Consider the following 25,128-nt stretch of genomic DNA (forward strand, 5'->3'; position numbering starts at 1 on the left):
AGTATCTGTGACAGAAAGGTACCAGCAAGACTGAGACCAGAGCCTGGAGGTGGCAGAATGAATGACTTCATTTGAGTCCAGGTGACACAAACACACACAGCACCTGCTGTTCTATATGTGGTATGCATACTTGTTCCATGACAGTTCTAACCTTGCTTTTCTTTCTATCTATGTGATCGTGATGACCTAATTTACCCTCTGAATCAATTCTAAACAAATACAATGGCTAAAACAGGCTAGTGTATAGGCCATACACTTTGGCAATAACACTATTTTTGGGAGTGGCTGCCAATTAAAGGACATTTAATCTTGTCAATATGCTAATAAACTGTGGAAAGAAATACTACTTTATTGATCAACTTTAATTGGATTTACTGTGTGTGACTGAAGGGTTGCTGGAGCTGGAGAGGATGATGATGATGACCTAACACACAGCTGAAACTGAAATAAATAAACAAACCACTACTTATTTTTTAATGTATAATTTGTTCATGAGCAAACAATAAGACACAAAAAGACAACAGACAAACAAGTAGACATCACATTATGTTGCCAGACATCATCTTATATACTGTATATGAATAATAATAATAATGTAAATAATATAAAATATAGTAATAAACTGCACCCACCACGCTCCCTCCCTCGTCGTGCCAGGGGACCAATGAAAACAAACTACAGTGTACGCCCGACCAATCGGGCGAGCGCACAGGTTTCCGTCCAGCCAATGGCGGGCCAGAGTAGGCTGGATGACGTCGGGGGTCCGTCAGCTGTTCTTGTTTTGCTTCAGTTTGTTTCCCCGTTGGCTCCACACTCAGCTCAGTCAGTGTCCCTGCTTGACTGGCTGGCTCTGCTTCTTCTCTTTCTCCCTCAACAAAAACAACACTTCCAACTGCCCGTTTTCTGAGTGGTTTTATTATCCGGAGTTCTATAAGCGCGGTTCCTCAACATTCTTCACAGTGGTTGGTCTTCACATTCAGCCCCATAAAGGTGGTGGTCCCACTGCTTTTTTTTTAACTGGATCCCTTCGTAGTAACGGCCGCCGACATCGAGCCGAGAGGCGCAGCCGATCCCAGGCCAGGGCCTCCAATCCAGGGCGGAGGGAGGGAAGGAGGCCGCTGGGGATCGGGATGGAGACGGGAGAGGGTGCCGAGGGGACTCCTGGCGGGCCGGGACCGGGAGTCGGGCCGCCGGGGACCACCGGGCCCGGTGGGCTCGGCTGCGCCTCCTTCAACCAGGACTCCACGTAAGCAAGCGACCACTTCTTGGGGTTTTTTGGTTTTTATATTGTTCTGTCTGGATTCTTGGAACTCGATCATTTAACAGCTGTTTCCTTCCTGACCGTAATTACAGTACACCGCCTCGGGGATATAAACAAATACAGACGGAGCTTTGAGGCTTTTATGATTTAAAGCGGCCGCCGCCTGAGGAGCAAGCAATATAATCTAAATAAGCCTACTGTTATAATAATGAAGGTTCGTTTTACTGCGTTCATTTGCATAGTAAACAACAGGATGTTTCACAACAAGCCCAATTCCTGTCCCGTTACGATAGGGGATTATTTACATTCCACACTACACACCATGGCACACTTTTGCTTTGTTTTGGGTTTCATCATGCACTGTTTCTCAAACTTGTCCATGTGAAGCCCAGGACCACCACATTGATATGGATTATGATTTGGCCATTCTGAGAATATTTGGTGCCAGAAAGGAACCCCCAGCCAGAAGAGATCAAAATGATCCAATATTATTAAAATATAGTAGATGTGCAAGCTTTATTTTTGAATCCCACACACTGACACATTAATCTCCATTCTCCACTCAATCAAAAGCAAAAGTAGCAAAAGCCAAAGTGGTTAAAATGACTTGAGTGATGCTACAAACCACTGGAAACCCCCCAAGAACTCCCGGGGGTCCCTGGACCCAACTTTTAGAACCACTGTCATTTTGCAATGCCTGATTTACACTACCAAAATCTACACACTTTGTAGATTATCTGCTATGCTATTGTTAAACTATAATTTGGGTTTAAGTTAGTGTTACACAAGTGTAAAAAACTGAAAACTGTTAGTAGCCATGTTGTTGACTGCAAACTCACCTCAATAATTGCACTACTGATAAGGTGTTATAAGATTATATATATTTTTCCCATTAAAAGTTAATCTCATTGTGGGGAAAAACAAAACAACAACAACATGTAAAAGCTGTTTTTTTTAACCAGAGCTATATGCTTACGTGTGGTTTTTTGGCTTCATCATATAATTAGGCAACTCCAAAAGCAGGATTCCTTTAAAAGAAATGCAATGCAAGAATGCATTATTACATATTGTGAACGTTTACTTACACAAAAAGCCAATGCTGCGTGCAACTTTAAAAATATAAGATAATTTATGATTTATCGTGGGTGGCCACTGGCCAGTGAAGACTGTATTGTTCAGTGACTTTCCACAGGTTCTGTCTTGTCAGCAAACATGACGAGACAAGAACGGGCAGAAAGAAAAACTGCTTCACAAGCAGTCACGGCACGCAGCAGTGCACTGGTGGAACTGGAAACCACATGTGGGCACCTTGAAGACTCCCTCACTTTTCTTCCCCAAACAAACCCAAACACTGTTGGTCTGTAAGGCAATTGTGTTTCTCAACCAGCGACCAGCTTAGGACCAAAATATGGGTCATGCAACGTTTTGACCGGGGTGCAAACAAAACAAAGACCAACTTAACCACCTCCTTTGAACCTGGTCACGCTACATGTATATTGGGCATAACAGCAGATCATGTAGTATATTCAAGTCTGAACTGCCAGCCAAGAAGTTGATGTCAAGTGTTTGTTCTCTCGCATAATAAAGTGTGTGTGTGTGTGTGTGTGTGTGTGTGTGTGTGTGTGTGTGTGTGTGTGTGTGTGTGTGTGTGTGTGTGTGTGTGTGTGTGTGTGTGTGTGTGTGTGTGTGTGTGTGTGTGTGTGTGTGTGTGTGTGTGTGTGTGTGTGCGCGCTGCAGGTCATTGGCTGTGGCCACAAAGACGGGCTACAAGCTGTTTTCTTTGACCTCTGTGGAGAAGCTGGACTGCATCCATGAGAGTGGTGAGTGTGTGTCTCCTCGTTAAAGCCTGTCACAGCCTCCCTAACCCCTGCTAGGAGGAGCTTATGTTTCACTGACACAAAGTCTTATCTCACACTGCTCCGATGTGTTTTGCTTTGTTTAAAATCACCATCAGAAAAGTGTCCACTCTACTCTGTGTAATTACTAGATGGCCATCTGCCCACTGATGGACAGACAGTTTGAGAAAACCAGGGGGCTACAGAGCTTGTTATAACACATATATCATTATTTTTATTTAAGATATTCTTTTGTGTCTTTCGCCTTTATTTTATTATTTTGTAGAGGGATAGAATCACAGTAGGCTGACAGGAAATGGGGAGAGATATAGGGGGGTGACATGCAGTAAAGGCCGTCGGGATCGGGAGTCGAACCCGCGGCACACTGCCAGACTGGACTACCAGCCAAGGTGCCTGGACCGCTGGACCACGGCCCAGGCCCACATATATCATTCTTATTGGTGTTGTATTCATTTTCAATAACCCTACTAATAACAACAAACAATCTCTCATTTACATCCGTATAATTGTATTACAGTTCATTCAGAAGAACAGACATGTAGAATGTGTTCACAGCTACACAATATCAATTCAAAGGTGCTTTATTGGCACTAGAAAACATACGTTTTTACATTGTCAAAGCAAGTGTCAAAATATAATAAACACTGTTGAAAATGGGGAAAGTATATACAGGCAGATGTCACATTTCGTCATTTTTAAACAAATGGCAGCAATCTTTTGCAGTCACTTTTCTTTGGGACAAATAGCACAATTTTTCTCAAGACTGTGCAGTAGGCCTAGCGGTCTACTCGGTACAGATAGTACCCCTTTTTATTGCAACAATAAGATATCAGTGCCAGCAGGGTTGGGGAGAGACTGGCTACATGTAATTGGGATCGGGGAGTAACTATTATTACGTCAGATTACATTTTTATAAAAGGACAATTCGATTATAGTTACATTGTCAAGGAAGCGTGATTACATTATTTTGTATTAGATTCTATGGCAGATAGCTGAGAGCTCAGTAGCAGAACAGTCTGGGTCGCCTTTCTCAATCCAGACCGCTGCAGTACAAATCCTCACCCTGGCTTCTGAACCACCTGTACGGTACCTCCCCGTGCCCCCCTCTGTTGAACTACCCGTACCTCCCCATGGCCCCTCTGTTGAACCACCCATACCTCCCCATGCCCCCTCTGTTGAACTACCCGTACCTCCCCATGGCCCCTCTGTTGAACCACCCATACCTCCCCATGGCCCCTCTGTTGAACCACCCGTACCTTCCCATGGCCTCGTACCTCCCCATGCCCCCTCTGTTGAACCACCGTACCTTCCCATGGCCTCGTACCTCCCCATGGCCCCTCTGTTGAAACACAAGTACCTCCCCATGGCCTCGTACATGACATCTGCCCAGTGCATGATCCCTTGCGGAAACTAACCGTAATCCTATCTAACTCTCTCAAACCCACTTTTGGTTCCCAAACACTGTGTCGGGACTCGGGACCCATTTGTGGGTCGCGGTCACATGCTCATGGGTCTCTTTGTTTTTCGTTTCTTACATTTTGTTAACGGTAATTTCATGAAGAAATCAAATAAATTAGATACATTAGAAAACAAATGTTTAAGACGTAGTAGTGGAACCACCTACAAGCTTGCGGCGTGTGGTGCGCTTGTAGATCTGCTATTTTCACTAGTTTGGGTCCTGGGCAGACGTCTGTTTCTCTCTTTTGGGTCTCCGCCAGAAAAGTTTGGGAACCACTTCTGTAGCACCACTAGTCTGTGGTGTGGTTATTGCCTCATAGCTGACATCTGCCCAGACAGTGCATGATCCCTTTCGGAAACTAACCATAATCCTGCATTTTTACCTAATATACTTCTAGAATGTTCACACCTAACAACAACAACAACAACAACCCTGAAGGCTAGACAAACAGTGGCTGCTATTGACGATGACATCATTATAGTGATGTGTAGAACAACTAGAACACGTGACTCATTGGCTCTTTAGAGATTAGGATTATCACACAAACTCATATAGAAAGACACATGAATCATTGCCTTCAAAGATTATCATATTGACTCTACTAATAATATACGTAGATTCAAGAGTAAAGACTGTATATGAGATCATATATTGACAGTATATGATCTATTAGGCTGTGATAATTGTATATGAGATCATATATTGACAGTATATGATCTATTAGGCTGTGATAATTCATAATTCAGAGGGTAAATTAGGTCATCATCACATAGCTACGATAGAACGAAGCAAGGTTAGAACATGAAACAGCTACTCATAACATGCATACATAGAACTGTGTGACGTGTGTGTGCTCGTGCATGTGTGTGCGTGTGTGTAAAGGTTGGCTTCAGGTCAACGCCAAATTGTATCCAGAATTTGCATAGCATAACATATGACCGTAGAATATATATACACAGACTTTGAACAATTTAGTCTGTGCAAATATTTGCTAATAGGTGTCACATAGTCAGGGAGATGTTAGCAGGTGTAAAGTATCATGGTGCCAACTAAGTTTGTGGCCTTGTCTGATGTCTGTTTTTGAGGTAGTCAACAGTTTAACATATCTTGCACAAAATCATATTTTGTCTTGACCATTTCCTTTTAAAAAAAAGTCCTTGCTTTGGTCCTCCATATACAGGTCCTCCTGTATATGCCTGCATGCGGTCGATATGCATGCGTGGCATCGATATGTCCAATCAGTCCAACTCGTCTACAAGCTCGCAACACGTGTCATGGTGCTGTGGACATGTAGATGGGTTGTTTTCAATGTGAGACGACTGACACTTGAGAAGGCGGGCTCCTGGAATAGAGGCTAGGATACAAATGTGTACTTCCGAATCCGATACTACTAGTTGGGTCAGACAATGCAAGTGATGTCTCAATTGTAACTCTGATCCTCTGATCCTCTCTAAGAAAAATGTAAAAATGAGCTGCTGTTTTTTTTGTTTTTTTGTATTTTGGTATTTAGTTTTTTCCCCTAATATTGGTATTGGCATCGTCCCCCAACATCCAGCACCAGCTGGGCTCTACTCGCAATTTGAACACGAACAGAAATATTCACAATATACTATCCAAAACAGAATAGATGCGGTTTCTATGAACAGTGTCTATTGATTTAACAGTACCCTCCCATGTCAAATAAAGACATGCACGTTGTCAGGGCACACAGGTCAATTATCAGGTTTCTGTGTATCTTCCCAGAAGCGATTAGGAATGAAAGTTCATTTGGTTCATTCATATGCGTGTCTGTGAGCAACGACACCTTGGCCTGAAAGCCTGTCTTAATCCAATCAACCCTTTGATCAAGATGTATGTAAAAGACCATGTCACACCTATTGTTTGTTATGAGACCCTGCTGGGCCTGAATAGGTATCACTAGGTAGTTCCTGTCTCAGGAGGGGGGCGACAGCCACGACAGTTAGGGCGTCTGTATTGTATTGTACCTGCTTCTGGGACCTACGGAGAAGCTATGGGGAGGCTAGTGTGATGGAGACGACGAGAGAGAGATGTACTGAGAGAGAAAGTTAGGGCGTCTGTATTGTATTGTACCTGCTTCTGGGACCTACGGAGAAGCTATGGGGAGGCTAGTGTGATGGAGACGACGAGAGAGAGATGTACTGAGAGAGAAAGTTTGAGTGATACAGGCTAAGCCTGCTAGACTGAGATATGTTGTTTGCTTGTTGCTGTTCTTCTGAATAAACTTCTAAGATATACATTCACCCGGATGGACATATATTATTTCCATAACAACATGACGCTGGTAGCCAGTATGTCGCAGGGACTTACCCCCAATCCAACCCTCGAGTGCCAAGCAGGGATGCACTGGGCCCCAGTCTTTTGTATGACCCGGCTGGGGATCGAACCTGGACCTCCCAGTCTCAGGGAGGACACTCTAACCACAGGGCCACTGAACTGGTGATTACACATTTTAGTTGACAATTTATTGTCACGCAAATAATTGCGATTAACAATTTTATTGTGTTTTTTTTTTTTTTGCATTGAACATTGGAACGTTACAATGTGTATTTCTGCCTTTTAGGCTTCGCTTCGTAATCACAAATTGCACAGGGCAATTGACGAATAACTTAAAATCCCTCACACATTTAATAATGTGTCTGTTTAAGCACTGGCTGAGCACGGAATGTGAAAAGATGTGAAAAATGTATGGACAGGGGCATGGTGGCACAGTTGGTAGTGCTGTTGCCTCACAGCTAAGGTCCTGGGTTCTATTCCCGCTGGGGACGCTGTGGGTGCTGGCGGCGTGTTCTCTCCTCAGTGTCATCAGTGCCCATACGCAGGCAATTGGTGATTATGCAAAAATAATTGTGATTATCTCCAATAATTGCGATTAGGCGAATATGTAATACTTGTGACAGGCCTGGAATGGATATACCATCAATAAATACTGTATACTATCTATAGACTATAGAGGTTGATATCACAGCTTGGCTCGGTGATGCTGGCTCTGCTCTCTTGCCATATGGTGAGATATAAATCATGATGTAACAAAGGCTAGTTTGAGTTCCAGTGCACTCGTGGGATGAATATGCGTTGCCCTGTTCACAGGTTTATACAAACCTGTAAATATTTAGACCATTTCATCCAAACAGTGCTGGCCTACGGATCTGCACGCAATGTTTCGACATGCTGTTGGGGTGGGTGGGGGGGGGGTGGGGGGGGGGGGTGGGGAGGGAACAACGGCTGCATTGTATGTTTTTGCAGCATCTAGAAGAGGGTCTGTGTGGTTTTTTTTTTACGGCTTTCGCCTTTATTTTATATAGAGGGACAGACAGTAGGCTGACAGGAAATGGGGGAGAGAGATGCGGGAGTGACATGCAGTAAAGGCCGTCGGGATTGGGAGTCGAACCCGCAGCACACTGCCAGACTCAGACTACCGGCCAAGGTGTCTGGACCGCTGAGCCACGGCCCAGGCCACAATGTTGGCTTTTTAACTTAACATTTTGTAATGGCAGTAAATCATATTGTAACTACATATTTTAAAAGTCCTCAGTGGGGATGTGGGCTCCTTTCATACTGTTTCACAAATCGCACATAATATAAGGACTTGTTTTGCTGCAAAGTCATGCAATTACATCATAGTTGATTGACATCACAGGCTGGCCTCATGAAGTTCAGATGCCGTTTCTCTGTCTTGTTACACCAAATGAGCAACTTATTTTCTTTTACCATTTTTGTCTCTTTTATCCTCTAGTCTACCTTCACTGGAGTTAATTTTAGGATCTCCTTCAACGTTCTTCTCGTTCAGGGCACCTTGGTTGTACAGTCCGTAAAGACAAATTGATGTATTTGTTAAATGACCGTCGCTTGCCAAAAATAACTTTTGAACCGCCGACGTTCGTTCTTGATTAATGCAAACCGTCTTGGCAAATGCTTTCGCTTTTGTCCGTCACGCGCCGGTCCAAGAATTTCACCTCTAGCGGCGCAATACGAATGCCCCGGCCGTCCCTCTTAATCATGGCCCCAGTTCAGATAATAAAACCTGCCAAATAGGACCGGGGTCCGACCATAAACGATGCCGACTCGCGATCTGGTGGTCCAGGGTAAAAAAGGTGTGTGACATATGTCCTCGCTGTGTCATCTATAGATAAATCAAAACATGCAAAACAGAACAAATACAGATGAGTACAGTATAGTACAGTGCCATGATGTTGTCTCCTTGGAGATGTATCACACCTTCAGGTTGTATGAACCAGGTAGCAGCCGTTTCTTTGGGCTTTTTTTTCTGTTAGGGCATCTAAACAAGCTAGCCACAGAGGGAAGGATTGTAGACTGTAGGCCCTGCATGTACAATCCTACTTATCTTTGAGGGCCTATGCCCAGCTTTGAGGTTTTTTTTGTGTGAACACAAACATTGGCTGATGATTGGCTGATCACCCCATACATAGCGATGATTTGATTGGCTGAGCAAAGTACATATTGAAGATAAATGTGAGGGCAGAAAAGTGAAGACGACAAAAGTGGAATGTCATTTGTGATGATTTGATTGGCTGAGCACGGAATGTGATGTATGTATGTATGATGTATGCGCCCCTCACTTCACACAAGTGTGATTTTTACTTTAGAGCAGTTGGCGCCCACAGTAACGAAACATATCTTTCCTCTTACCTGGTGTTTTGTTTATCATTTTTTCCCCTCTTCACACCAACTGTGTTTGCCAAAAATATCCAATCTGTGAGCTTGTAGATTGTTTTGTTTTTTTTGTCAAATGTTCACCCCAGAATAGTGACCAGTGTTGTTTTTGGCAGCAAATTTTGATTTTAGTTTTAGTCATCGTCTCTTGAATATTTTTCATTTAGTTTTAGTCACCTGGAATGTTTTAGTGTTAGTGTAGTTTTAGTCGACTAAATATCATACAATTTTAGTCGACTAAATCTACAGTTCATTTAGTCGACTAAAATGTATTTTGGTGGGCCTCGATGCTGTCGTAATGACTGTTTTTACACTTGCTGAAAATAGCAGATCTACAAGCTCACAACACGTCGCAGCTTGTAGATCTGCTATTTTCAGCGTAAGTGTAAAATGACTTATACTTTTATATACCACTAGTTATACCACTAGTGGACTCTTGTCCACTAGTGCCTTCCTAACATTTTCTAGTTTTTATTTGTTGACGAAATTGTCAGTATATTTAGTCTTAGTTTTAGTCCTCATTGCTTAGTTTTCATTTAATAAAATAGTCGACGAACATTTTTCGTCTTAGTTTTAGTCGACGAAATCAACACGGATAGTGATGCTAGGGTTCGTGTGGTTAGTGGACTACAGACCTACACACATATCATGTCACTCAAGATAATCAACATACCCCAGGTTTCCCAGTTCCCACGGTCATGAAATTCCTGGAAATATTTTGAAAATTTAGAAAACAATATTTTCCAGTCCTGGAAGAAGTTTGGAATTCATCAAAGGTCCTGGAATTCATCAAGAGTCCTGGAAAAATATTTGTCTTTGCATTGTTTTTGGCTATTTATTTTGTTAAGTACTTTTGTCGCCGAACGGCCTGCGTGATTGCAGCCTGTTGTGTACCGGACTTGACAAAAGAACAGATCTACAAGCTCACAACATGCTGCAGGGTGGTCCTATGACCTAGGATAGGTGGTGTAGCAAAAATTTGGCACAAAATTTGGAATGGAATTAATAATTATACCATTCTCTATTCTATGCTTTGCTACACTGCCTGTCTTTGGGCATTGCACATAGGAGTAAGAGACTCATTATTGCGTTGAATGATTGTTACAGGCCTGGAAATTGAATATTCTGGAATAGTTTTGGAAATTCATTGGTAACACTGTTTGTTTTAGTATTGTGTTAGTCTCACGTTGCCAGACTGTTGCCTCTCGCAATTTCCAAATGCTTCCATCATACAGTTTGGAGCAACGGAAGTTCTATCATGAGTAAAATCATGAGCCTCCTCCCCACTTCCGTTTCGTCTTTACAGTCGCTCACATTTATCCTAATATAAATAGAAATCATTTAAGCATATATATATAGCTTGTTGCTTAGCAGAAAAGGAAATAATAGCTAAAGATATTTTAAAATATATTTTTGTGAATGGAAATGGCAGCTATCTTACTCGGATTTCGGGAGGTGTAGTTCCAGACTCTATATTGCACTTCGGAGGAAATTGTCTGGATACGCGAGACTAGTATTTTGTGTGAACTTCCTCTTTACTTTAAAGAAGGAGCTTCTTCGTAAATGACCCACACCGAGGAGACTGCTGTCTCCTATACGTATGTGTCAGGCGGAGCCCCAGTAGACGGTGACACTCCAGATGTTTACATCTCTTTGTCTCGCTGCCCTCCCAGTAGACACCCCAGACGTATACATCGTGGAGCGCCTGTTCTCCAGCAGCCTGGTGGTGGTGGTGTGCACGTCCATGCCGCGCCGCATGAACGTCTACCACTTCAAGAAAGGCACGGAGATCTGCAACTACAGCTACTCCAACGACATCCTGGCCGTCCGACTCAACAGACAGGTGAGGAGCAAAAATAATAATTAATAATATAATAATAATGATGTAGTAATTGTGACGGGCCTACCACCGTGGAGGCTTGGGGTCCGAATCCACTGAATCTGAAGCGTCTATGTGAACACAATTAGCCCGGTGTTCGGGAGAGGGAGGCCGAACCGGACGGGCAGTGTTGGACGCTATATACAGTAAATAGCCTGAGGCCTGTTTGTCTGTTTCAGAGGCTGGTGGTTTGTCTGGAGGAATCCATCTACATCCACAACATCAAAGACATGAAGCTTCTTAAGACGCTGCTGAACACTCCAGCCAACCCCTCAGGTAGGACATGACACCAATACAAATACATCCAGTAGAACAAGCCCAGGTGCAAGACAAACTGGTCACTAACAGGTAAAAGACTAAGTACATTTACACAGTACAATACATTTTCTTTTTGAAAGCAAAACACATGTGGTCTCTGAGGCTGATCATGGCATGGCCAGACCTCACTCGTGGCAGATTTGTCTGGTTGGTTTCCAGGCTAATGCAGGTCGAAAAAACTTAAATAGGAAAAGGAGAAGTAGTCCGCACACTGTTTCGTAGCTCCCACAGGAAATGTAATTATTATGGATGACAACGTTTCGACCCCTTATGGGTCTTCGTCAGGTATCTGACGAAGACCCATAAGGGGTCGAAACGTTGTTTTCCTGTACGCATCTTTTTGTTCAGCACCTGAAAGTTATTTAGAGATGTGCGTGCTTTCCTTTGGATTCAAACCTTAAATAAACATCAATGGGAGCGAGTCACTTTACAGTGTGTGGACTCCTAATATTTTTTAGGAGATGACACAAACCCCTCAGCAAGGAGATTGACTCTAACCCCCCCCCCCCCCCCCCCCCATATAGGAGACAACACCAGAGATGATATATAACTTCAGCTCTGCTTGTTCTTCTTGGCCTAGTCGTGTTGGTCCTCCTCATATAACTGCTTCATGTCTGTCCGTCCTCTCCTCAGGTCTATGTGCTCTTTCCATCAACCATTCCAACTCATACCTGGCATACCCTGGCAGTGCCACCATCGGAGAGATCATAGTGTACGATGCCAACAACCTGGTGAGAATGGACACGGATGTGTTGTTGTTGTTGTTGCTCTTGTACAAATGCATGCGGTTGATTCGAACTTGAAGGTGCTTTTTTTTAATAAAAAATCTGATTTGGTGAAAGTCAATATGCAAAGTGTGACCCCTCATTTAAATGGGAATTGATATCTAACTTCACTTGTAGCTTTCTGACGGATGCTTTTTCAGGTCGGTTTTGAAAGAAACTGGTTAATTTTAATGGGTGATGTCAGGGCTTTCCACATTACCCGTGGCAGAGTAGTAGAATAGGCATTTCCCCATGTTTTGTGCTAAATTTGGGTTGGAGGAACAATCTGACATAAATTATATTTCATTAGAAAGCCAAACTGGGAATCCATCGGCCAAAAAGGGTGAAAACAGTGCCCCCTGGTGTTTTTTCTTTTTTCCTTTGAATTTTCTGAATATGTCTTGAGAGATTATTTGAAAGCTAGCACTTTTTATTCTACATTTAAGGGTGCCAGGGGGTGGACACCAGTTTTGGTCCTGGGTGCCACTTTTCCCATTATAAATATAAGAAAGAAATTTTAATTCTATTGTGCATGTAATGTGCATGTCATAACCTGCACACCAGATTAGAGTTTTTTTTCTTTTTTTTTGCTCGTCTTAACGTCCCTGGCAATCAGTACATAGTGATATCGGGCTCGTCTTAACGTCCCTGGCACTTAAACTGTTTTAATAGTACTGTAATTTTCTCTCTGTCTCTTTTTCAGAGCACAGTGACCATGATTCCAGCTCACGACAGTCCGCTTGCAGCTCTCACCTTCAACGGTTCAGGCACCAAGCTCGCCAGTGCCTCCGAGAGGGTGAGAGACTGCAGCTATAAATCTCAATCTCATGCATCTCAGATTACAGCCTAATAACCTGTAATCCATCATGTTATAAACCGTGTGATGACCTCTTGGCTACAGTGGACTAACATGATACACAGCAAGCACTGTGGTCAAGGTGCTCGGAATGAAATACGTATCACGTATGAATAGGACTTCTAATGAAATCCTTCTGTCCGTCCTCTCTCTCTCTCTCTGTCATTCTCTACTCAGGGCACAGTTATCCGAGTATTTTCCATTCCTGAGGGTCAACGTCTGTTTGAGTTCCGCCGTGGTACAAGGTACGAGTTCAAATTCTGTCAATTGTGTCAAAAGTCAAAACCCAATATATAAGCACTGAACTGATGCTGCGTTCACACTGGCAGCTACAAAAGATTCAAAGCTACGAATATGTCACCAAGTGTTCAACAACACCCTAGTTGGCGTCATAAAGCGCGTGTGCGTCTGACGAGCGAGAACAATGTAAAGGGGGGGGGGGGGGGGGGTGGGGGCTGGGAAAGAACGTGGAACTAGCGGGCAAAAATAATTGGTTTTCGAGAGTGAAGGTGAGTGGAGATAGTTAAACGATACTTGGTCGTTCTGTAGCAGCAGTTGAAGCCAACTCAACTTGTTTCAGCTACAAATGTAGGCTGTTGCTTTTGTATCGTCATGTCGCTGGCTTCAATTGGAATTGAATGGTAGGCTGTAGCTTTGCATCTGCAAGTGTGAACACAGCATGAATATGCCATGCACACCAGACGTGCAAGAACCTAGTAACACCGTACACACCTGGTTTCTTTCTAATCCCTTAACTGGTTTGAATTAAGTACAGCATTTCTGTTGGCCTGCCCGGCACTTTACAGACACAGGCATGCATGTGCGTACAATAACGGTATGCTCGGAATGCAGAGTCCATTCATTGTAGGCCAAAGCAGTGTGATTTATAGGTGTAACTGGAGATCAGTGGGGTCTCGAAGCGCGGGGTCCAGGGATGCTCACGGGTCCTTGAGCGCCGGGTTCCAAATGGATCCTTAGAGTTCTGTGTCTCTTAGAGTGTACAAATGGAACCGAGTGTTCAGCAACTGGTCCATTTGGTTTCCATTAGCACACATTCAGAGTTATGGGCATCCTTGAAATGACAATACGTTTTAGAACCACACCGCTGTGGTAGAATGATTTGAGTTTAGGTGCGTTGAAAGCACTAGGAACTGTCTTTGGTTTCACATCCTACATGTATTTATTCCACTGTGTGTGTGTGTGTGTGTGTGTGTGTGTGTGTGTGTGTGTGTGTGTGTGTGTGTGTGTGTGTGTGTGTGTGTGTGTGTGTGTGTGTGTGTGTGTGTGTGTGTGTGTGTGTGTGTGTGTGTGTGTGTGTGTGTGTGTGTGTGTGTGTGTGTGTGTGTGTGTGTGTGTGTGTGTGTGCGCGCGTGCGCGCGTAGGTACGTCAGCATCAGTTCTCTGTCCTTCAGTCCAGACGGTCAGTTCCTCTGCGCTTCCAGCAACACGGAGACTGTACACATCTTTAAACTTGAACAACACGGACCAAGGTACACACACACACACACACACATCATTGTATGGACCTCAACACCATTATTATTCTGGCATCAATGTATTGTCTGAGAGATCAGAACGGAATCGGGATGAATCAGCTCATTGATATTTGAGGATTTTCATTGAGTTTCCAGTAAATCGATGCTGTATGTCTGTATGATATCTGTCCCATCATATTCTCACTGGTAATACCGAGAGCAGCTGATCTGAACCCCGGGTTATAGTTTAGTTACGTTTAGTTTAGTTTATTTCATCATCTTCACAGTGACAATACAACTTATTTGTCAACACACGTTTACAATATTATTGTTGTTGTTGCTATGTACAGTATATATATATATATATATATATATATATATATATATATATATATATATATATATATATATATATAGCAACATGATTAGATTTTGTCATTTTTTAATAAAGTTTTTCAGAAAACTCAGGTGAGGATTTAGAAAGCATTTTCTGCAATCGGCCTCCAGGCTTTTATGGGCTAAGCTAGCAAACCTAATGCAAGTCCTATATAATTTTGTATGATGAATATTGAAAACGGTCGATCTTGAAGCTCACAATATAATGTGGCGTGCTGCAATGCAAGCTTGTAGATCTGATACCTTTTGAAATGTTTAGTTATTTGATATCTTCTTTATGATCAGCACTAGTTTAATTTAAGATCTTCAAAATAATTTGTCATTGACATGCCCAAACTAGGGTTAATGTGGTTACGCTTGCCTCTCCTGCCTAGCAGCAAGGTGTATGTGGTTAAGTTAACCTCTCCTGCCGAGCAGCAAGGTGTATGTGGTTAAGTTAACCTCTCCTGCCGAGCAGCAAGGTGTATGTGGTTAAGTTAACCTCTCCTGCCTAGCAGCAAGGTGTATGTGGTTAAGTTAACCTCTCCTGCCGAGCAGCAAGGTGTATGTGGTTAAGTTAACCTCTCCTGGCTAGCAGTAGGGTGTATGTAGTTAACCCATTTTAACCTGAGATCAGATTCTAAAAATGTCTTCTACATCCTGACAGTTTTCTGATTCGATTTAAAAAAAAATAGCAGACCTACAAGCTCGCAGCGCGCCACTCAGTGGTGCGCTATGAGCTTGTAGATCTGCTATTTTTCAATAGCTAAAGCATAACATAATGCTAACACCAGAATGGGTTCCTGCCCAAAATGGGTTAAGTTAACCTGTCATGGCTCCATGCAGTCTGCAGGAGGAGGCTCCTATAAGCCGTTTCCAGACTTGGGCGTCTAGGCGCGGCGGTTTTCCGCTCAGAGCCGGCGTCTCTTCCGGGTTTTTAAGACAGCTGGTGGATGGAAAATGAAGCTCGAACACGGCTTCCATTTCCCGCGGGGGGCAAGCGTTTTTCCGGGTAACCGGCCGTTAGCTGTCAGTTAACCTCTCCTGGCTCTATGCAGTCTGCAGGAGGAGGCTCCCACCTGGACAGCCTACGTGGGGAAGATGTTCTCGGCGGCCAGCAGCTACCTCCCAGCCCAGGTGTCCGGTATGATGAGCCAGGACCGCGCCTTCGCCACCGTGCGCCTCCTAGTGTCCGGCCAGAGGAACGCCTGCACACTCGCTACGTGAGTTTTCCCTCCGGCTGTGGGGTACTGTGTGCATGTTTGTTTGTTTGATTGATTGAATACTTTATTAACAGTTTGCAGAAAGTACACAGTACAGTACAATAATGCTAAAAGGATTGTGGTCCTATGTATTGAATTAAATGTGTGAGTGCATGTGTGTGTGCCGACAAACGGAACAAAACGCTTGCACACTATTGGTCTCTATTTCAATCAATTGTAGTATTGTGACGTTTCGAGCTTGCACTCTTCATCAGACTCCTCTTCTTCTCAACAGTTAACCGATAAAGACTTCTTGTATCTGATGAAGACTGTGCAAGCTCGAGCGCCTGCCCAATTGTAGGGTTTGGAATGGATGTGCATGTCCTTCTATTTCATGCATGCGTGTGCTGAAGACATGGTTTTGTTCCCTCATTCCTGTCCTAAGCCGTAAATGTTCATGGAATATGAAATAATGTTCAATTGGAATAAAGCCTTTTAGGGTGATTAATGGACACAGTCGGACAGTGACCCCACTGTCTTAATGGAGGCTTAATGGAATGTCACCATTTGTCAGCCTTCTGATTGGTCCCTGACTGACTAACCAGCAGGCTCTTTCTGCCTTGTCCCGCCCTGGTTCCGCCTTGTTTATGTTGAATTTGCTAAAACATCATTTTTGGAAGAAAACTAAAAACAAACATAATATGCCCAGTCACCATGCTGCACCTGTGATGTTCCTTTTTACTGACACCAAGTTTAAAATTAGAATTGAATGCACAGAATATCAATACGAAGCAACTGAAAAACACGTCATTTCAATGGTAGTGGATGGAGAGAGAGGATTTTTGTCCAACCACGAAACGGCAACCAATGGGCGCGAAGAGGGGGCACAACCACGGGCGGGACTTGGGTGTTGTTTGCGTTTCAAAACTTAACTGAAACCGTTCTGAACGGAATGTTTTCAGGATCCAGAAACTCCCGCGGCTGTTTGTGACCTCGGGCGACGGGCAGCTGTTCATCTACAACGTGGACCCGCAGGACGGAGGAGAGTGTGTCCTGCATCACCAACACAGGTCAGGGTCTGAACAACACACACACACTGTCCACTTTTTCACCTCCTCCTGTTTGATAAAGGCTGATCAAACTCATGCATTCAAGTTCTCAGTCGCTATGACTGATTCTCGTCACTTTCTGTAATTTTAGATTCTATGAAAGTATGTCGGTCACACACTGAAATATCTAGGAGCTCTGTTGCAGTGCAACGTCGTGTGAGCTTGTAGATCAGTCATTGTTTTTGGTGCACTAAAGCACTGCAGGAGGAGGTGCGTGTGTGCAGGCACGGACTGGCTAAGAAAATCGGCCCTGGCATCTCTGATGGTCAACGGCCCTATGACGTCATTACTGTATGTCAAAACCACGCACAAAAATTTTGACATGTCCCATTACTTTTGGACATATAGTTTTACGGTTTAAATAACAGTGCAAATAGTGTTCTAAATGTATATAAAATGAAACATATCATTGTGTTAGTTAGTTGTATTTTGAATATTGCGTTTTAGGCTTAGTTAGCCTATTTAATCTGATTGGTATAGCTCTGCATGGTTGCTGCTTCTGATTAGTTACTAACTTACTAGACCAATTTAAAATAGTAGGCCTATTAGATCGTTAATATATTCGTTAATAATAACCTATACGAATTATTACTATTTTAGATGTTTATATTTCACCAACAGGCATGATATGAATTTATAGGCCAGTGGCCGCCGGCCGGCTCCATTTTGCGCAGTACGGCACAATCACAGCTCAGTCCATAATATCATAGCGCTCACTTATCTATAATCAAATCATCTACTCATTAATACTACAGCTTCATACTCCACAGAGAAAAAAAAACAACAACTGCCTGCTGACTTCATCCAGTCAGCCAGGCACCATACTCCCACTGAGCATGGCTTTACGCATAATCATCAAATAGCCTATAAATACGGAAACGGAATAGTTACTCTTTCGCACGCAGACAAAGAGGCAAGAGCATGGCACAGCAGCAGCCAAAAACAAACTGTAACGCACACACCAACATTGCACTGCGTATGCAGTATAGGCTACACAACAGCTTCTACATAATTATGATCAGCGACAAGTCACAACTTCACTAACATTAGGCCGCCTACCTGCTTCTTTTTCAATCACTTCAGCCTCAGCCTCAGCCTATTCTCGTCCTGACTCAGACTCTCCTCCCCCGGTCCAAGTCCTCGGGGTCCTCGGGATTAACAATGCGCGGTGCCGGTGGTGGTGGAACCGGAGCAGCAGCGCTTGGTGAAACACCACCACCACTACCACCACCCGCAGCGGTGCTGCTAGAGCTAGCCGGCTCCTCTGCAGTTTCGTCGCCGACAACAACACGTCTTTTCTACCGGCTTTTTTTAATCCATAATGTCACTTTCCATTCACTTTTTCTTCCGCTGTGTTACCTGTTAATGTCCTTCACCGCGCCAGTCTTTTTTGAATTAGCATACGTCAGAGTAAAACGGAGCAAACCACTTCAGCGGCCGAGGGGGAACAGAGGCTCCACTACTCCTCCACCAATGTCACATTCACTTCAACCCCCCTATGCGATTATGGACAGAGTGGACTGGGCCGGCCGGCCGGCCGGCAGCAGGCCGGTGTTTTTTGTTTTGTTTGTTTATTTTTATTTTTTTCTGCGCTTGGGCCGGCCCCACCTTGCGCGGCCCTTCTGGCAAATGCCAGAATTGCCAGACCGCCCAGTCCGGGCCTGCGTGTGTGTTTTCAAAGTACTGTATACCCTGTATAAACTGCTGTCGGTATGAACAATAAAAAAACGAAACAAACAAAAGTAAAAAAAAAGAAATAGCTTCTATGTTTTTCACAATGATTGGCTACGTTCACAGAATGTTCACCTAGTATGACATGCCCAGAGTAGTAGGAAAGCTAGTGTTTATGGTGGTGGTAAGTAAAAAAAACTAGACAAACCGTAGCTGTCTATTGTCTTGTGCCGACAGACTCTTTGGCGTCGGCGGGGACAGCGGGGAAGGGGCGGAGTCAGAAGGGTCGGAGGTCACGGCGCCTGCGACACAGCCTTGCCCGTCCTACGCTGCCACCGTTGCCATGCCGACCACGGGGCCAGTGACGGCGACGCTCACAGGTCTGTAGTGATTTTCAAAACTCTGACATGTGTGGGTCCCAGGAATACGGGTCAAACTCACAGTCAATTAGGGTATTTGAAGCATTTTATTAGGAGTATTGGGTTCCCCCCGAACCCAGGGTTTAGTACCACCCTCCTGAGCACGGCCCACATTTGGTGTCTGAGAACCTGATGTGACACTGAGTCGTAGTAGCGTAATTGAGTGAAGAAAAAGATAATAAAGTCTTTATTACTGTGACCAAATTCAAGGTTGTACTTTATTGTTATATCTTGTGCAGTGTGTACAGGTAAAACAAATGTTTTGTCTTCTTTCAGACAAAGCAGCAGAATAGAAAATGGCAGTAAAAAAAAAAAAGCAACGTAAAAAGATTTAAAGAAAAGAGTGCAAAAAAACAAAATAGCAAAGTGAGAATAAAATAGCACCGTCAAATGTGCATATAATCTTGATATAGTGTATCTTTTCAGTAGCCGCCACCTAACTTTGTGTAAACAAACGACAATGTTTGGCCCATGCAGGGCTTCATCAAGTATGGCTTTGGAACCCTTACATGGGTCAGAGTCGGTGGGTGTCATCACTCAATCACTTAACCCAACGTCACTTAACGAAATAAATAAAAAAAAGGTTCGCTCTGAAAGAATATATATTCAATGATTTGTGCCGCATTTTTACGATTTTTCAAAAATAGCAGACCTACAAGTTCATAGCGCGCCACTCGGTGGCGCCCTATGAGCTTGTAGATCTGCTATTTTTTAATAGCTAAAGTATAACATAATGCTTAGTTAAAACACAAACGGATTCCCGTCCAGAATGGGTTAATAAACCATTGGTAGGATGCGCTTCTCTGTGTGTGTGATTCCACTCCAAAAGCACAACACACAATCACGTCATCGGTTAAGGAGCCTTACTTCTTCTGAACAATAGGTTAAAAACGACACGCGTACCAAATACTTGATTGTTTTTGGGGTCCAGCACTGTGTTTAAAAGAAACTATGGGGATGTGCAGACCCTACCATTTTTTTCCCCCCGTAGCGTAAAGGAAATGCATTCCAGACCAGAACCTGTGAAATATGTTTCACGGCATGGCATGAGCGTTGTGGGCGTGTAGACCGTCTCTTCTCACAATTTTCAACGGTGGAACTGAGTCAAAGTAAATGTTATGCCTCAAACTCAAAAATATGATAATTTTAGTCGCGGCATGGTGAATAATGAGAACGGCCGCCTGGGGTACAACATCAGTGGCAACAGAAATACGAGACGATTAATTAGTGCAAGTAGACGACTACATTGGAGGAAAAAAGGAAAAAAAAAGGGGGGGGGATGTAAGGGTGGTGTTGTACAAAATGACTACGTCCATCAACCATCTGTCACTCACCAGGCTACTCTGAGGACGGTGGAGCGGCGAAAGGAGAAGTCATCCCCGAACACGAGTTCGCTGCCGGACCCGTCTGTCTGGACGACGAGACCGAGTTCCCTCCTGTGAGCATCCAGAAGCGCTAATGTTGTCTGTCTCTAGGGTTGGGATTCTGTAGGAGTTTAAACATTCTGGTTCCATCAACGACGCCCTCTTATTTAACGGTCCGGTTCCCCTTAACCATTCCTTTATATGCCTATATATGCCTCACTGGTTTTCAAGGTGAGGCAAAGGGACGCTCTTGGTTCCTCGAAGGGGTTCCAAATGGACCCCTCACAGGTCTGTAACTCTTAAGAGTGTACACGTGGAAGTGCACGAATGGACCCTTACAGCAGGTCTGTGTCACGGTGGTCCTTGAAATCAAAACGTTTGAGAACCAACGGGCGTTGTAATTGTATAGCCGGGCGCCAAGTCCACATAACCAGCTCTCGACAGTGTGGTAAACCAGTTCCGGAAACGGTTCCAAATGTGATGGAGCCGATTCCGGTCTCTCAATGTCGGATCCGGATCCCAACCCTATCACAGTGTCTGACTCCAACTCCCAGCTTAACACTTGGACAGGAATGAGCAGGCTGAGATACCAAGGCTACAAGCTAACAGCTTAAGCCCCCCGGACTGTACTTTGTGGTATGATGAATAGTGAAACTAGCTGATCTAGGTCGGCTGTTTTTTTTTGTTTTTAATGGGGATGTTAGAAACTTTAACCTAATTAACCACAATTTAGAATGTTGGTTAATATCAGCCAGTCTGAATGTCAAATCAACACTCATGATGATTAAAATGAGGTCACTACTAGGCCATGTTTGTTACGAAACAAAAGATTTTTCCAAAAGTTTCAAATCTGAATACACTTTAATTTCTTTTTAAAGATGAATGGCTTATGTAGTGAATTTAGACTATAATGCTGAGGTTATGAATTGTTTCAGTCAATGAATACACGTATAGCTGCTCTGGAATGTATATGTTCATATAGAAACCAAACAAATCATACCACACCATAAAATAAACCTAAACAGATTTGGGGTCAAGCAGGCCAGATAGAAGCTACTCTAAACTAAATCACATTTCTTCCTGGTTAAGAACACGTTTCTACGTGGCTTTAAATGGCTTTAAATCTGTATGATTCATACTAAGCAAGCACAAAATGATACATTAATAAATGATAAAGTAAAGAGACTGATTGATTACAGGCCCATTGTGGATTTATTTGAACATTAATTCTTAAAGTGATGTCTTAAACCCTTTTGTAGAAAATGTGCTATTTATAACTTTTGTTACTCTTTTATCAATGTATGTAAAGAGGTCTGTTTTTCCTCCAAATACTTACAATTACTACCCATGTAAACAATCAGGGTAAGAAAAGTAACGCACATCCTCCATTGGTGCAGAGCCAAAACTGTAGAAACGGTGAACAACGAAAAGAAAGCAGGGGCTCGCAACTCAGCGACAGGCAGGCACAAAATACGACGTTTCGACCTTACGGTCTTTGTCAAGTATAAGCTTATACTTGAGCTTATACTTGACAAAGACCGTAAGGTCGAAATGCCTGTCGCTAAATAAAGGTTGGAGCATCTTAAAGTGATTTGCGAGCCCCTGCTTTCTTTTTACCCACGTAAACAAACCTATTGTCTCAAGACAAATGTAGGTGAAAGCTGACAATGAAGTAGAATCATTGTATTTGTATTACAGCCACGCGATACAGTGAACACATTTTAAATATAATCTGAGCGTTAGTCCCTATTTCAATAGGTCTCTATTTCATTTAAATATTGTCTTTGGTGGACCTGCAAATTGCCTATTATGAAATGCATCTCGTCATTGCAAACTCATTAGAGTTATACTGCTGATGGACTCCACTCAAGCCACGTTTTATATTCATCGGTATGCTAAAATAGACTCACAGGTGAGCTTGTAGATCTGCAATGTTTTTTGGAAAATCTGAACATCTTGCCCTACAATGACATGCCCAGACATGTCATCAATAGATGACAGGTTGGTTAGTGTATAGGATAGGTCCACGTTCAACAGGCAATAATGACAATTTATTAGCAGAGGTAGAGACCTTGCAGCATTTAGTGCTTAATTTGGGTTAAGAAGGCAATCATTATAACACATTTCCTTTATTGTTTCTGACACTGTAGCGCCTCCCAGACAGAGCTCATCGAATGAATTACAAACGAGAATGTAAATCACCCAAACTCTGCTAAGCCTCAGTAAAGCCATAGGAGGGGAGGGAGCAAATAAACCTCCATAGACGGTACAACACTAATCGGTCTGTTCCATTTGTTTGTTTGTTTTGGTAGATTAATTGGTGCCGCAATGGAACTCGAGACGGTCAGGGGAGGCGCCAGTGAGCAGGGATGTGTAGAAGGACAGACCGGTCACGAACAGACAGGACAGGCGGACAGACAGACAGGACAGGCGGACAGACAAACAGACAGACAGGCGTGGAGTGGCTGGTGAGCGACGCTGGACTCACACACCAGCGTTACGTGAGCCAGGACAAAAACAAAAATATTAAATTAATATTTCAGGGTGCTGATGTTATCGTTTTCATGTTCGGAGAAAAAATAATAACACATAAACTGTAATGATGAGTTTTGAAGAAAAGACAAAAAAAGAGTTGGCAATTTTAAATGCCATTTGATAATTAAAGAGACCATTATTGGGTGCTTGTTATGTTACCCAATGAACTGTTGAGAGTGGCTTATGGGGTGCATGTCTGAGCAGAAGTATAACCACAGTTTTTCATAGCTACATTACTTGACAAATATTTTGTATTAAGTTGCATTATTGTAGCAACATTATAACTTTTTTTTAATTATTATTTTTATTATTATATTCATACATTTAATTGTAGTTAACCCTAAAGATAAATAATTACGCTTTTTTAATTTTAATTTCATTTCGAGTATGTTTGCTGTATTGAAAGTTATTAAATGTTTACATGTAATAATACCCCCTGGATACAATTCAGTGGGTAGTTTTGTATTTATGTATGTGCCTATTATCATTTGTAAGTGCAAAAGTATTTTGCAAATTGCACACAAGACCAAAAAAAAAAAAGAATTAAGAAAAACTAAGAAATAAAGTAGACTGGAGTAGGACTGGCATTATCCAAAGCAAACACTTGCCTGTGTGTTTTTCTTGCTATCAGGTATGGACCGTTGAATTGTAATTTTTATTGTCAGTTGTGTGTTTGGTATGTTTCCTGAAAACCTTAAAAATGACTTACCGGTAGGCCATTAGTTTAAGAAGGTGATGATATACTGCAATTCTACATGTACCCACAAGGTGGGAGTATTCCATAGCGTTGTGGCCCATTTTGTTTAGCCTGGTTAATAAACCAGACCGAATCAGCCGTTGGCAAAAAAAAGTTGCCTACCAGCGGATTACGGTCTGGCGAGGCTCAGTAGCACGCCTCTTTCCTACAGCAGAGAACAGGTCGGACCAATCGGGACACGGTATGCAATATAGGCGGGCTTTGGTACAGTGACGTTCAATGCTTGAGACCTTTGACTGACAGTAGCTCTGACCAATTGCGTCAAAGAGAAAATGTTCCCCGGGAAATGAAATCCAAGTGGAGCCAGCCCAGACTGATATACCGCGACAGTGTTGTGTGATATTAGTCTGGCTTATTAGCCAGGCTACATTTTGTTACCTTTCATCATTTTGAGACATGAACATGCACTGCAGGCTGAAGTGAATCACAGTGATGTGTACGGCCGGGTCCAGGTTTCCAAAACTGGACCCCATGCGGGGCTGTAGGATGACGGGGATGTGAAGGCCTGGCTGGGGGAGGATTGTATCCATTATAATTCATGTGTGGTGTACAGTGTACAGGATGGGTGGGCACCAGGGCACAGACCTGTGATAGTGAAGCTGAGGGGTGCAGTACTTAGTTTAGACAGTACTTATTTTAGACTAGTCATTGGTTAGACCAGTCATTAGTCCTACAACTACAACCTATCTCAAACCCTCACCCTAACCCTAACCTCCCACAGGGCAGCACACCTAAACCTAACCTTAACCCATGTCTAACCAATGACTAGTCTAAACTAAGTATGCACCCCGAAGCGAAGCTGGGGACATGGGTATCAGTGATACACCATTTTACCAACCAACACTACTGGTTAGGCAACAGCTAGGGTGGAATCACCATCAGAATTTTAACCACTTTTTTATTTTATAATGGCTTATAAATCCACAATGCGGCGTGTGAGTTGTGAGTTTGCAGATGTGTTAATCTGAAATGTAATGCTAAATTGCTAAATATTTGTATTATCGCTACAATCCCGCAGTGATCAAGACATTTTGCTGCAAACATCAGAAATGACGTGCTCCTAGACATGTGTTTCACATGAGGGTTCGGCAAGACCAGTACAGTTGGAGGCCATCGATATTGTCCTTTTCTTTTTA

General features: G+C 43.1%; 1 protein-coding gene across 4 annotated transcripts; it reads left to right on the forward strand.

Moving 5' to 3' along the window:
• Positions 1 to 771: 771 nt before the first annotated feature.
• Positions 772 to 23,836, forward strand: wipi1 (WD repeat domain, phosphoinositide interacting 1). Of its 4 annotated transcripts, none has more exons than XM_079520175.1 (13): positions 772 to 1,246; positions 2,999 to 3,081; positions 10,945 to 11,111; positions 11,327 to 11,423; positions 12,099 to 12,196; positions 12,933 to 13,025; positions 13,263 to 13,330; positions 14,468 to 14,575; positions 15,994 to 16,158; positions 17,100 to 17,207; positions 19,155 to 19,297; positions 20,674 to 20,774; positions 23,013 to 23,836. In XM_079520175.1, exons 1-13 carry the CDS (start codon positions 1,131 to 1,133, stop codon positions 23,061 to 23,063), a joined length of 1,398 nt encoding a protein of 465 aa, XP_079376301.1. In that variant the 5' UTR covers positions 772 to 1,130; the 3' UTR covers positions 23,064 to 23,836. The 4 variants fall into 4 exon arrangements, with proteins under 4 accessions (XP_079376301.1, XP_079376303.1, XP_079376300.1 ...); XM_079520174.1 differs by having other exon boundaries at positions 773 to 1,246; positions 10,942 to 11,111; XM_079520176.1 differs by lacking the exon at positions 20,674 to 20,774 and having other exon boundaries at positions 773 to 1,246; positions 10,942 to 11,111.
• The last annotated feature ends 1,292 nt before the right edge of the window (positions 23,837 to 25,128 follow it).

The sequence above is a fragment of the Electrona antarctica genome (assembly GCF_951216825.1).
Source record: "Electrona antarctica genome assembly, chromosome: 14".
In the NCBI taxonomy this organism is placed as follows: Eukaryota; Metazoa; Chordata; class Actinopteri; order Myctophiformes; family Myctophidae; genus Electrona; species Electrona antarctica.